The following is a 14,814-nucleotide window of genomic DNA, read 5'->3' as shown; positions in this document are numbered from 1 at the left end:
GTAATACAGCTAAGTGTTCCTACACTGAGGTTAGGGGCATTGTTGAGTCGAGTTTTATGCTCAGCTCGGTTTTCACTTTGTGCAGGGAGGCCATCAACCTGCGATGTGCCCATCACCATCACCAGCTAGTCAGCACAGAGGACTTGTTTCATCACTTGTTGACCGGGTGTTTCCGACCAAGCCTTCTCAAACACAAGTCAGAGAGGAGAAGCCTGTGAGGGTTCCACAATCTGCTGTGCCGACATTAAAGCAGTTAGTTGCTGCTGTGATAGACCAGATGTTCCCGGACACCACCCAGTGCAATGGCAACGAAGAAATTAGGCTTGATCTAACTGCACCTGCTCGAAACAACAATGGGTAAATAATTTTACCAATGCATGATGTCAGCCATATAAAAAAAGGTGTGACAGACTAGAATCACAGTTCCGTTCACTGATTTTGCAAGCTAAATCTCAGAAGTGTTGAGACAAGCATGTTCAAAATGTTGTTAACAGAGTTTGCTGTAATGTTCAGAAACTAATGTAGAACATGAGTTTCTAACTTCAGTGCTATTGGCCGCCTTTTTATGTACTTGTTTTTCTGTCTGGGAAACAGGGGTCTACTTTATTGAAGGCAAATGTGCAAGTTTAAGAAGCGACAAAAGGTAGCACAATACCGTGCATATTTAGATAGAACAAACAGTGACTGCTCACCAAGTATTCGTCTGCGAGCTGCAGGTTTATGTATATTATAGAACAATGCTATTGACGTGCATACTTGTTTATCCTTTTTCCTGGGACTGTATTTCATCCACTTATTTAAAGTTGTCGCTCAGCACAAGGCACGCCTGCAGTAGTTGGAACTTACTGGAATGTTATTGTTGATTCTGTCTGTTGTGTATGTTCTTGCCGAACTTTACATAATCAGATCGCATGCACGACACGAATGGTGTAGTACTTTCTGGAAGGCAAGCGGGTGCCAGCGATTACTGTGGAACGTTCAATGAGTCATGTATAAAAGCAAACACACTTGACCTTGTAGGGTTCTCACCTGTGCTCTTGGGAAAAGGGGACGACAACACAGTAGTACAAACAATCACAAGGGCATTTATTGCACCTTTCATAGACTAATGCCTGCTAGCTGAGTTGCTATCCACAAAATATGCCAATGGGTGCGCAACAAATCGCGGAAGTCTGACTCACCGCGACTGGATAACGAGTGAATATGTTCGCCCCATGCTGGACACCAACGCCTGGTCGTTCGTGTGTACGGTCATGCGAATGGTGGCGCGTTCAAATGATCGTGTTCGTCCATTCCGGGCTAGGCCTCGCGAGACGGTCTTGCAGAAACATGGATCGGCACACGTGAAGAACATCCATGCCCCTTCCCAACCCTGAGCCGAAGAGGAAAGCCTTCTCCTCTTTGCACCCATGTAACCCTGTCGTTAGATGGCGTAAGCAGAGCAACACTCGCACCATCTCTCGTGCTACCCTGCAAGCATACTAGCCACGCAGCGAAGCCGGATTACAGGAGACAGGAGCTATGTGAGAAAACAACATATCAGGGGATGCGTGAGAGTCGCGCATCCCCACAACCTACAGATCACATTCCGATTGGTGCTGACTATGCTTGCTGCTATCGTGCTTCGAGTGTCACTTGCTTTTCTGGGCACAGGTTCACCCAATAAAAAGTTACTTTCACAATACACAATTTTTGCTACTTTGTTCCTCACAGTCACTAAAACATGGCATTATGTTTAGATTGAGGTCATGATAACTGCAAAGCACAGGTACCATATTTACTATTCTATTATAAGGCAGTCACGGTGGTGGGGTGATGAGATTGAGAAATTCGCACGCACAAGTTAGAATCGGCTAGTGCAAGACAGAGGTAATTGGAGATAGCAGAGAGAGGCCTCCGTCCTGCAGTAGACTTAAAGGGGCCCTGAACCACCGCTCGGCCTTGGTGAAAAGTATAGTCTGCGGGTAGCATATGCTGCTATGAACATCTCAGCCAAGTCTTGCTGTTGTATGCAGTGTGTGGAGCTTATAAGTGGAGCTCCACAGAACAGAAGCCTGCTCCTCACTCTCTTCTAGACGCTTTATTTGATAAAGCGGATCCCCGTACATGGCTGCTATTGGTAGCTGTGGTCGGCTATGCAGCGTAGATGCCGCGGCCGTCGCAAGGTTCCGCCACGAGTACACTGGCTAAGCACACTGCGGCTCGCTGAGGACAACTGCGTTTGACTTATCTTTAGCACGTCATAGGCACCAAAGTCGGAAGTTGTGGTGTCTACGTTAACATCCAAAATAAAATTTGAACTGCACACCAGGGGGACATTAAGAAGGTGAAGCGTTGTGGGCACACCCCACTCTGCCATAGCCTTCGCAATGCAAGATATTGAAGAAGAAACGGGAGCACAGCGGAGGCTGTGTTTGATTGCCAATAAGTCCGCTTCTGCTGAATGCATTGGAGTACTTTTTGCAGCAAAGTATTTATGAAATAGCCTATTTTCACTTCAAGTGCCTTTCTACACTTCGATAAAAAGTGGTTCAGGGCCCATTTAAAAATAGAATGATGATGATTAAGGCAGCCACGATTATAAGGAAAAGGTGCAATTGGGGTCCAGAGAAAAAGAATCTAACTATGCGCACTAATATAAAGCAATACAGAGTAGCTGAAGGATTGTTCATACACGGCAGAGATTGCCCAAAGTACTGAATATAATTGGAAACCCCCGATATAATCAGTGTGGGTTATATGCAAGCTTTGCCTCGAGGGGCGATTTTTGCCTTATGGTGTGGCTTCTCGACAGTGTGGCAAGTGCCGCCCACCTCAAGGCAGCATCTGCATATAACCTGCACCCGCGTTTGCTCCTAAATTTGTCATATTCTCAGCGTGGGTTATACACGCAATAAATACAATTCTGCCACTTTGCTGGGATGGCTGTCTTGCTAAGCTAATTAGGTTGATCCTGGAGACTGTGTAATCAAAGCGTGCACAGTCAGCGCACTTGGTGGGCCAAGCCTGACACCAGTGCATGATATGTATCCTCGTAATGGTTTGAATGTCGTTTGTAGTACAAGCCAATCCTGGAGGCAATACATCATCACAAATCGCATCATCCACACGCCTCATAGCATTGTCCAGCAGAGTTAACCAATAAGTCTACTCAGCAGCTTACCTCAGCAGGTCTACCGAGAAGCTGTCGCTTGACTCTGACAATGATGCTCGAATAGATCCTGCCTGTTTCTTTAACTTGTTCAATTTTACAACAGTCCAGAATCTTGGATTATTTTAGTTCGAGTTATTGTGGTTCAACTATGGTTGAGTATTGACACACTCATTGATATTAAGTGGCCTTTCTTTTCACCCACACAGTGCCCCTGGTGTTCCCCTTGCCACACTTGCCACCCTCGAAGACCTTTCACCAGTCATTGCTTTGGATATTGAGGCATCACTGGCAAAAGCAGCTCGAAGACTCACTCTGGACGGGACTTCCCAAAGGCTGCAGACAGTCGAGGAAGGCTCTGACACTGACAGTCTCCTAAGCACAGGCACCGGTGGCACTCTTGATGATCGGCAGATTGACTGCCTTCTGCTAGACCGCGTGCTCGAACAGGACTACCAGGAGGTGCTGAACTCCTGCAGGGACTCCTCACATTTGTAGGAAGGGCTTGTCCAAAGACATGCAAATGAATGTTGCTATTTATGTGTGTTAAAGCGCGAGGTTAGCTGTGTCATTGTATATGGTGGATGGAGTGTGGCATTGGTGCATGAACGCTGTTAAGTCTGTGCTGCCATCTTTTGTGCATTGCATTTGTAAATGCTTTTGAAGCTACTGTCAGGCACATAAATTCGGCACAATGTGTATGTTGCCTACATGTCTGAGTTATGCTTTTAGTTCACAGAACAGTGAAGGGGTTGTAGGGATACTTACTTAAAAGTACCTAGAGAGAAAAGCGGCACTACAGTCCTGCTGCATGCAAGGGAATGCTAGCAAATGGTGGCTTCTGATTGTTTTTCTCTGAGAGGCAAAATAAATTGAACATTAAACAAGCACTGCTGAAGGAGTGACCTGTATCCTGTCTGTAATAATGATTTAATCTCTACCAAAAAAATTTGCAATGTGCTGCCTTTCTTACATTAATACAGTTGAACCTCGATATAACAAACACTATTATATAATGAATTATCTGATTTAATGAAGTTGGCCACAATTTATTTTCATAGAGTGTTCTGCTATAACGAAACTGAATATGTACCCAACCTGGTATTGGTTATAGCGAAGCAAATTTTTGTTTGCAGGTGCCTCAAAATGTATATATCTTGGCAACAAAAATGTCAAATACAATCGCTGACCGATTTTTCAAACACCTTTTGGACTTGTGCAATTATTTGCATTTCCCAGCAGTACCGCCAACTAGCCCTTCTTCTAGCATTAAGATAATGACAGAGATTTTGTTTTCCAGCATGAATTGGCACAATGTTTCTGGCATGAATATCGCATGCTGTGCCGCAATCAAATCGGCCATGAACAAAGTTGTTGTCATGTCAAATGGCACAAAACCAAAACTTTTGTTGCCAACTCCCAACGAAACGATGCTGGGTAGGCTTAGTAGCCAAAACAGTGTGATCATCAGACTGGTTGGGGACAAGCTGTCACGGGGAAACTAGAATGCGGGAAGCCAACTAGAATGCCTTGCTATCGTATGCAGGATCCGCTTGTGTCCCGCTCATGGTGGTACACAAAAAATGGCGGCAAATGTGTTCGCTATTTCAAAATGGCAGGTTTTCGGAACCAACCGGGTGCCATGTTGAAGGAGCCACAACGACGCATTTTGTTCTTTAGATGATGCTTTTAACAAAACCTTGCAGTTAGATGTTAAAAAGTGGCAGGAACAAAAATTAAGATGGTGTCAAAAGGTCATGTCAGATGAAAGTGGTGTCAAATCATTACTGCTGATGTTAGCTACAGTGTTGCTAATTTTCTCGCGTTTTGAAGGTCGAGTTTACATATAACTGCTGATACAACGACCACTTTTTGCAGAACTAAAGTTTGTTAAAAATGGGTTCAACTGTATATGCAAATGAACTTTATAGCAAAGTTTATTATGTAAAAGCGAAGGCTTGTTGTGAAAACTTAATTCTTATAAAGCTTTATTTGTGTCTTTTATAAGCCAAGCAGCATTCAAAACAGGCTAAACATTCCATATCTCAGCATTCCCTTGTTGGCACAGTGCTTGTTAAGATAACTCACATAGACGGTGACACCACATTTCTCACCAGGTAGTATTCCTGTGGCATGGACACATGGTAATTTTTGCAATGTTGAGGCAAATTTGTAACGTACGGTATGCTCTCTTCTAGGAGTCGTTGTCAGATTCTGCTAGCCTTTTGATATGTAGCTAGACAAACAACCCGATGGTGTGCAAAGAATGGCTGTTTAAGTGGTTGCAATGTGTAATGGCATTCCTGGTCACTACGAACTCTGCAGGCTTTATAGTGCTCAATACAAGTTTACTTGTTTGCACTGGCCATGGGGTAGTTGTTCTTTGCTTGCGTCATGACAGCCATGTAGTTAGTCTTACTGCAATTGTTTAGTCAGTATGAAAAACGATGTGTCATTTCTGCGAGTTTGCTGCTCTTGCTGGGGGATAACTGTTTCTGAGATAATTCACCTGATGGCTGAATTGGGCAATGTCCACCAAACTGATCGCTATTAATGCAGTGAATGGTGGTAATGTTTTGATCGATGATGTGACCATTAGTGTTGGTGCAGACTGCTGGCATCAAGAGTAGCTAGAAATAAATCTGCTCATGGTGTTGTCATGCTGACTCAGGTGACCATGGTCATCCAAGAAACATCCAATTATGATTTGAATGTCTTATTATACAGGGATATTCATGCTGGTTATCCAAAGGATATCTTCGTGGCATAATATCCACATGTATGGAAGCTTACAGAAAATTCTCAGTGGACGTATATACAATGGGTGCTTACTAATTGCTATTCTGGCATATCACAAAATGAAAGTTCTGCCACTTCACATTCTTTCCTCATCTCTGCCCAAGAAAAATTATGGGTAAAATGTCGGTAACAGAATTAAATGTATGAACTCTGACACAGATCTAAACGTTTTCAACCGTTCATGTTCTCGGTACATATTCTCATGAAGCTGAATAGTTATGAAGAATTGTTGGAAAGTTTAAATAAAAGTTGTAAATTAAAAGATACCATGTGATAAATCTTAATCACATTGAGTATATAAGGCATATTTACAACTGGCAGAATACACTATCATAACTTTACACCTGTGTCTTGGGCAAGCACCCATTTGTGGCCGAGTGGCTTGCATATAAATGCGAGCAAACTGAAGCGATGTGGTTTTAAAGGAGTTGGATTACCCGCATGTGATTGAATTTAATATTTACTTTTTTGCTTATGATGAATAAACTTGGACTTCTGGCATGGAATATGCTTACCTATGTCGATCCAAGTGGAAGTCTGTCAGGAATTCGAAGATACCTTACAGATATCTAGGGTATCCAAACAGGATTTCCAGTTATCGTTCATCAAATGTTCATGGTTACTTGAAGGAGCTGATGTTATGCCGTGAACTGTGGCGGCATTGTTGACAAATGACAGGAGCTATAGAAATAAAATAGCAAAACCGTCTGTTACTTTTCATAGTGCATTGCATTTTCAGCTGCTTTGTAAAGATGTGCTATGCTTTCATGATTGTGAAAAATAATTTCAAAAATAAATAGGAAAATGATGTTACATTTATGATTTGATAATCATTTTACTGTCCACAGATAAAGATTTTGTTGATGAGAATCACTAGATGGGGAGAAACATAGCAACAGCGAAACTTGTTATCTTTATCACACGTCAATTTGAACTGTTTTTATTTGACCTTCAAGAGACCCTCTTACAAGAAAATAACTGGAGAAATGGTAATGAAATGAGACTGACTGAGTCATGGGAACGTCCCAAAGCAATGCTAGGGCTTAGTAATGGACAACATCACCATAGTTTGCCAAGTTGTTTACTGCCGCCCAATTGGTACTTTTGATGCCTGTATAATTTCAACAGGTTATTACGGTGTTATACATTGCTGGTACGCCTTGGATATTGTTTAGACAGGCTCAATTGCAATGAAGATGCAGCTGATGACACACCATGCTCCCTTTGATTGTGTTTAAAATGTGGCAGCTCATTAGCACTCATTCTTGGCAGCAACTGTGCACGTCTTTGTGCACTTCAGAAAAGAGATATCTGTTGGATAAGGCAATTAATATAGTGGAGCACAGGTAAATGAAATGATGTTCCATTTATTCATTAGCTGTTGTAATTTTTACCTATTTCATACTCTGTAGCCCAAGCCATGTTTTGTGCTTCAATTTCATTGTGAATGCCTATGAATGTTCCTTTCTTACCTCCAACGATGTGATATTAGCTGCAGTTTTATTCTAGTCAAGAGAGTTAAATGCACACAAAGTTATTGTTGCATTGCCTTCTGTAAGCATATCTTCATGCAGCTTCATGTTTTCCTAGGTTTTTTTTTTTTGTACATATATGAGTGCAATACAGTTTATCTGACGCACTGTTGTGTGTGTGGTCTTAGGACAGTATTGCCATACTTTATTGAATTCTGAGGAGTTGTCTTAATTCACTGTTGTTCTCAATATTTCTCTTCCTCGCTCTCAATTGGTGAAGAGGACATCTCTCTTCTTTTGTCCTGACAGGTATACCTCAAAGTTATGACCTCAATTTAAATGTGCAAATAATTGGTTCTCTTTGTCTTTCTTATGTTGGCGGGAAATAATAAAAGGATTGTTACTTATGTATGCTACATATGGAAAACTCCACCTTGTGTGTTGCATCATGTGCAATGAATAAACAAAGGAATGAAAACTCTGGAATAAATCATATCTCCTGTGTTGTTGAGTGGATGCACATATTTATGAGGCTATAGGTAATGTGCTGTGTGACTGCCCTCAGTACACAGAAGAGTGACAAAAGTTGAGCAATGATCTTATGTGCCTTGACAGCCCACCATTGTCGGAGAATGTTATTTTGGGCCCTTGGCAAGACGTTAAACCTAGTTTTCAGGCCAGACGTTACTTGACTTTTTAAGAAGTATGGGTCTGGACTATAGGTTTTGATTAGACCTAATTGTTTGCTATGTTTTACATCCATCTTCTGTCGTCATCTTCACCCATAATGCTGCTCTTCCCTCTTGCCCCAATCCAGAGTAGCGAGCTAGATGAATGTACCTCAGGCCAACCTTTCTGCAGCTTCGTATCATTAAATTTTCTCTCTCCCTCTTGTGGCAGTCAGGCTTTTTCCTGCATGCAAAGAATGCTTGCACGAAGTGAGGCACATACTAGCCTGGCAAACGGCAGTGCTTCAGTTTGTACTGCATTGTTAAAAACATGATTGAACCATGCTTTTTAATGACAGCCTGCACTCCAACCGCATCTTTGGTTCAAAACAAAATGTTACCACATAAGCAGGTCTCTTTCTTTTGCAGGTCAGTTTTAATTAAAGGTTCAGACAAATGTCAAAAAGCAGTATAGATTGCACCATGACAATTCAATGAAGCACCATGCAGCACCACTACATATATATTTTTTAATCTAGTAAGGACATACGGATCATATCCACAATGCGGTACTGGCCAGGAAATAAATTGATTATTTTGAATATTGTTGAACTAGTTCTTCACGTGACACATTACCCGCCTGAGGGGCATCACGCAAGCTACAGCTCTTGAAGCCCATGAAAATGAGAGGCTTATTATGGTGCAGCATTATGCCTTTCATTTATTGGAATCCGCCTGCACACCATTTGACATCTCGCTTCTTTTTTAACCCGAAGAAGACTGCGTATAGTATAACCAAACATTTTATAAACATATTTCACTATATCTCACTCTTACGGAAAGGGTGATCGCCGTGTGCGGGCGGACCGAAACCATTGACCGAATGGAAAATGGAAATGGAAATGGCACGGTCCGCCCGTGTGCGGGCGGACCGAAACCACTGACCGAAACTTTGATGATGTGCGAATCACAGAGGCTGGACATAAAGTGAGGGTGTTTATAATTCAAGTGAAAAACTTCTGCACAAATTTCCGTCTTAATGTACGTTTTTTTGTAGTTAACACAAATGTCCCCTTCTCCAAAAAATGCCGTATTGTAGTTGTCAATGGCATTGCAAGCCAATCCAATGCAAGTCAAACCGATAAACGCGGATAAAATTGGTGGGAAAAGTGTGTGGCAAGATTTTTGGTAGTTGAAGCAGTTGAAATGTGATCCTAGCCGTCGCGTTGTTTCATCTTCGTTCGAAAGGCAATGATACGCAAAAAGACAACTGCTAATGTTGCCTTCAAGGAGGAGAAGCTGCTGCTTCGCTGTGAATGGGACCAGTGCGACTTCTCGTGCGACGACAGCCCTGTATATTACCAGCACGTAAGGAAGCACTTGGACGATGACCTGACTTTTGTGGAGACAAACATGTGTCCTTGGAGAGACTGCGCTGAGGCTCTGAGTAATACCTCCGAGTTACGCACGCATGTGTTTTATCATGCTTTTCATTGTAAAATTAAATGTTACGGCCAGAACCTCTTGGACAGACAAAATGCGCAAACTATGCGCTGCCTAATGGACAAGGGCTCTCGCAACATCATTTCCGAAACTCCCGACAAGTACCAGTGTCAATGGACAGGTTGCGATGACTGCTTCGAAAATCCTGAAGCATTCTACATGCACGTCAGCTGTCACGCAGAAGAGTCGTGCGGCGGGGCGCGGTCGTCGTCGAAGCTGCCCTGCGCTTGCGGTTGGGGTTCCTGTGAGGCTACCTTTGCTACGACGTACAAATTGAGGGAGCACGTTCGTACGCACACGCAGGAGAAAAGGTTGGCATGCCCGAACTGCGGTGGCGTGTTCTCGTCGCGCACGAAACTGCTGGACCACTTTGCGCGCCAGGACGAGCGATCTAGCCACAGTTGTGTCTACTGCAGTCGCAGCTTCAGTTCAGAGCGCCTTCTGCGTGACCACATGCGGCTTCACGTGAACCAGTACAAGTGCCCGCTGTGCGACATGACGTGCCCGACGCCTTCGGCGGTCAAGGGCCATATGCAGTGGCGTCATTCGTCCCTGCGGCCTTACGCTTGCGATCTGTGCGACTACGCCGCAAAGCAACCGTGCGACCTGAGAAAGCATCTGCTGACGCATTCAAACAAGGGCTATGCGTGTCCGTATGATGGTTGCGATTTCGCCGAGCATAGCAGCCACTTTCTGCGTAACCACATACGTGATGTACACCTCAAGTGCCCTAAGGGCATCTACATGTGTCATATCTGCCAGAAGCAGTACTCCAAGGGAAACTCGCTGTCACGGCATCTGGTCTCCCAGCACCGCTTCAAGTGGCCATCGGGTCACACGCGCTTCAATTACTTTTGCAACAAGGACAACATTTTCACAGTGCAGACAGTTCGTTATGAGAGCCTTGACCTTGCTGCGGCCAGTGCAGCCATTCCAGAAGAAATGAACACCGACACAGCAAGCACTCTATCTGAGCCCCAAGTTCTTACCACTGCAGTGACTGACGAAGTATCAGAGCAACCAGTGAAGTTGGTGCAAATTGTCCAGACAAACGAAGATGGTTCGACAGTTGTACAGGTGGCTCAGGTGTTGGCTGAGCAGCCCTTTGAACTTCCACAAAGCATACAAGCGCACCCCACGAGCGAACTCAGTGAAGAGAGTTCTGCTGGCTCAGATGTGCACATATAATCAATTGCACTTTCAAGGGGTCCTGGGGACAACCATTTCCAAGGTGCACACTTAACTTTGAATGTTTACATGTTTACTGAAGTTGCAAATTGACACTGTTGTGCTTCCAGCAGTAATGTAGGTTCTTTGGCTCCTTTGGGAACAAATGTGGCACCAACATATATGGTTGACCGTGGTAGAAGCAAAATGGGCTTGGTATTTATTAAATGGTTCCTGAAACTGTTGTCCCCTCCTTGCGTTACTTGTTATCTCCCATACATATTCCATGGTTTTGTCAACAAAAGTGCAATGCCTCCATTGGTTGGTTTTCTTGGGCATTCTGTAACCCGTATGTTGAAGTAGACAGCTTTAAAGATGTACTTTGACATTAATGCGAACTTGTCAGTGCATAAATCTTGGTCCAGCTTGTGTAACAGTTCACTTGGCGTTGGAAATTTCTTAGTTTTTTTAGCAGGGAATGGAAAGACTGATCTATGGACCCAGAACTTGTATGAGTATGTTCAACCAGCCGAGTGAAAGACCCTATAGTTGTCCATGAGGCTCTTCTCACTTTGACCTATCTTAATTGTTTAGCTCGGAGGTAGTGTGAAAGAAAGGGGAGGACTGTACACCCACACATCCAAAATGTAATATGAAATGTGATATGAGTGCAAGATCCAAGTGCTTATGTGTCAGTCATGATAACGAGTCTGTGAACGATTTCCAGATATCCTTGTTCTGCATTAACGGGATGTAAATTCAAGAAAGAGGTTCACAGCAAGTTTGAGGTTTGGAGTGGCCGATGGTGGTTTAACAAAGGAGCCAATGTTTTGACAAGAAGACTCGTCTTCATTATAGCAGCAAGGCTGCTGACCTGATGCATGTACAAAGACAATTTCCCTGTTCCTTTGCACTGATGACATGTCCCCTTGTTGAAACGGCTCCAGCAACACTGCTTATTTGACCCCTGTCCAACCAAGTGTGTCGCCCTATGCCTGCAAATTTCCTGATTGCTTCACTCTAAATCTCTGCCCTCTGAAACTGCATCCATCTTCTCGCTTCCATTGCTACTCAAATAGACCATAAGTTATCTGCATTATGCATCATAATGAGCTGCCGAACTCCACTCCTGTTGCCAGAATATTCCCACTGGCAAGTTGGATCTGTAATCCGTGCTACTGTCTTCCTACCTTTCATTGTTGTCTATACTTTTCTTGCCATGACTTGTTGCATGGCCCTTAGCTTCCTTTTGATTGCCTTTGTTAGCCTCTAAAGTTATGGGCCTGTAGGCTACTACTGGCAGAAGGTAGTGATGATACGCTTGTAAGCCAATACAAATTAAGAAAAAAATGTTTGAAACTTGTCGGCATAAATGTGCAGGTCAGGGGTTGTCTTCTGCGATTATCCAGCATTTACAACTAGTGCTTTGTTTGAAACTATGTTAATGGGCTTAAAGAGAGGAAATCAATACAGTCACAAGTGGCATTTATGGCTGAGTATTGAGAGTGTTGCATAAGATCAGGCCAAGCAAAGGGTCAGAAATGAAAAGAAGCTAGCTTCAACAAATGTGTTTTCGAATATCCTTTGCAAATGGCGAAAAATTTCGTCTTCTAAATATTTCATGATTAGTAGCAGTGTGCTCATGAGTTCATGAATGAGCAGCATTAAGAAGAAAAGTTCAAGCACGAAAGGTTCACAGGGTGATACGAGATTGGTCGAGCAAGGGACTTAGGCAAAGTGAGGGAAGACCACTGTGGCAACCATACATTTGCAGATTCATTGCTGAAATATTTATTTGACGTAAACTGAAGCACATTCCGAGTGAAAGGTACGTTAAGGCAGTGTGGGTAAAAACTGCCCTTGAGCACTTCTTTGACACGGTGAAACAGCTTGCCGAGTTGACCATGCACTTACGGACAACTCAGCCACAGTGAGTGCTTATTAAGCATGCATCTAAATAAATGTTAGGTGGCTGCATAACATTTATGGCGAAATGCAGCAGCACCATGACTTACCATGTATAGCATTGCAAAAGACCAGCAGAAGTGAGGACCTGGAGTACTGCTTATTTAATATGATAGTAAATAATACAGAAACTTGTACGAGTTTTACCATACACGGGCGGCTGCACGATGCTTATCCTGTTTGCTCTCAATTTATTCTTTCACAACTAGGCTTCTGTTGAGGCTAATTGACATTTTAATTGCTTTTTACTTCACTGCTCTACGCCACAGGTATACTAAATCAGCAGCTGAAAAGACAGTCCCCACTGAAGGTGCATAAGCAAAGCGTACACCATGAAGATGACAACTATAGATGACTTTATTCACTCTACATAGATGCCAATTATTCTAGGAAGTTAACTTTAGCCATGATTTAACTTAAAATCAACCTAGATTGCTGTTTTCATTTCTTCACTTGTTCAGACAAGAGAATCTAATTCAAGTCAGTTCCTCACACTTATCATAAGTAAAGGGATGACCCTTAGCAAGTATGGGTTGGACAATATGTGCGAATTATTTAAAACTTTACACTAAAGTCAGTCTCGAAGTGCAATGCCATCAGCATTATCAGGACACAGAGCAATATTTGCTGATGTCTCGTAGCAATTGATATAGGTACAATGATGTTGCTTATAAAAAAAAGGAAACAAGATTGCTGCATGCACTTCTGGCTGTGCCTGTGTGTGGAAGCTGCTGCAATCACAGGAACGGAGCAAGTTAGTATGTCATGACTTGTGATGCACTATGCTCCTGGGTGCCAAAATAGAAACTGTTTTTTAGAAACAAATATAGAATATTTTTAGGGCACTCTGACACCTATCAGAATTTTTTCCTGGGGGGTTTAAAGGCTTTGTAGCTTCATTGAACACAAAAAAAAAATATATATTGAGAATGTCATGTCAGTGCTCTTTAAAACATGGTGTAGTGAATAGCTTTCCACAGGTAATGCTGAGCAGTGCATTTGCTTGCGCAAGTGAACTAGAAATATGTGAAGTTCTTGCATCAACGAATTCCCAAACATTATGGCTCACTTGCCTGATCTAACTGTAGTGGTCAAACATGTTTGTGTGATATCCGTCGGCCAATGCCCATCCCTGTTTCAGCCATTCACAGGAAAGTATAGTAGGAAGGTTAGGTGTGCTGATGTATCATATTTGTGCTAAATTTATGTGTGGGAACCTGTGACGTGTTCATTCATATGCAGAATTAAGTGGTGTTGGTTACTCATATTGGTGATGAAGCCAGTGCAAAACCAAATGATTTTTTCAAGGCTTCTTGCCAATTTTTACTCTTAAATTCCCATGCCTATACCCACGTTTTTATTAATGTGAAACATTACGCATAATGCTTCACTAAAATAAGGCATGGATCAGAAGGCCAAAACAAAGCAACCATGTCAGTAACCATGGACATTAAATTAAAGCATGCTACTTCTGAAAAAAAGAAAAGGAAAAAGAAAGGAGGCTTCTCGGTAATTTTGGTAAGTCCCAGGCTAGGTTTGTTGTTTAACTATTCAAGGTCTATATGGAAATTCAAGATTAGAAAAATATTCTATTCATACTAGATTTGATGCCATGACTGATCATTCGTATTTAGTATGGCTTAAAAATTCTTTGCAATCATCAAAAACCACATTTGACATGCTCCTACAGTTTCCTGGAAGCAAGAAGCATCACACTTAATCTCTTGTAGCACATATAGCAGTAAGTTTTAAAGATGATGACACAATGGCATCTTTCTTCTGGAGTGATATAAAATTTAGAATTTGCACAGCTCATATTTTGCAAAGGTCGTGTTAACCTAACAATATCTTTTTTAGTTGTGTATGATGGGGTGCAAACACTCAGGCATTGTGCAAAATAAATGCTAGATTGTCGGTTACTGTCAACAGTCGGTTACTGTTGCTTTATTCTGGGGAATCCGCCAAGGGTCTGCTGGTGCAAACAAAAGCTGGTTAAAAACAAATATGGAGGAGAGAAATATATTCTCTCTTCTTGTTCATAATAAAGGAAAATTGACACGAAATTTCCGCCTCGCCTTTTTTTTTGTCT

General features: G+C 42.5%; 2 protein-coding genes across 3 annotated transcripts in view; both read left to right on the top strand.

Moving 5' to 3' along the window:
- The window catches only part of LOC135913348 (SH3 domain-binding protein 5-like), a 38,655-nt gene extending 34,614 nt beyond the window's left edge, over positions 1-4,041 (top strand). For both annotated transcript variants that reach the window (XM_065445943.1, XM_065445942.1), the window contains 2 exons: positions 86-357; positions 3,361-4,041. In XM_065445943.1, coding sequence (XP_065302015.1) covers positions 86-357; positions 3,361-3,649 — 561 coding nt within the window. In that variant the 3' untranslated portion in view covers positions 3,650-4,041. The remainder of the gene's footprint in view (positions 1-85; positions 358-3,360) is intronic.
- A 5,177-nt stretch (positions 4,042-9,218) lies between these two features.
- Positions 9,219-11,004, top strand: Hinfp (Histone H4 transcription factor). The gene has a single exon (XM_065445934.1). The coding sequence runs from the start codon at positions 9,342-9,344 to the stop codon at positions 10,779-10,781; it is 1,440 nt and encodes a 479-aa protein (XP_065302006.1). The 5' UTR covers positions 9,219-9,341; the 3' UTR covers positions 10,782-11,004.
- Positions 11,005-14,814: the final 3,810 nt, after the last annotated feature.

Source organism: Dermacentor albipictus, chromosome 4 (genome assembly GCF_038994185.2).
Source record: "Dermacentor albipictus isolate Rhodes 1998 colony chromosome 4, USDA_Dalb.pri_finalv2, whole genome shotgun sequence".
Taxonomy (NCBI): Eukaryota; Metazoa; Arthropoda; class Arachnida; order Ixodida; family Ixodidae; genus Dermacentor; species Dermacentor albipictus.
Note: the sequence above shows the minus strand (reverse complement) of the source record. Positions and strands in the feature narration are given on the sequence as shown.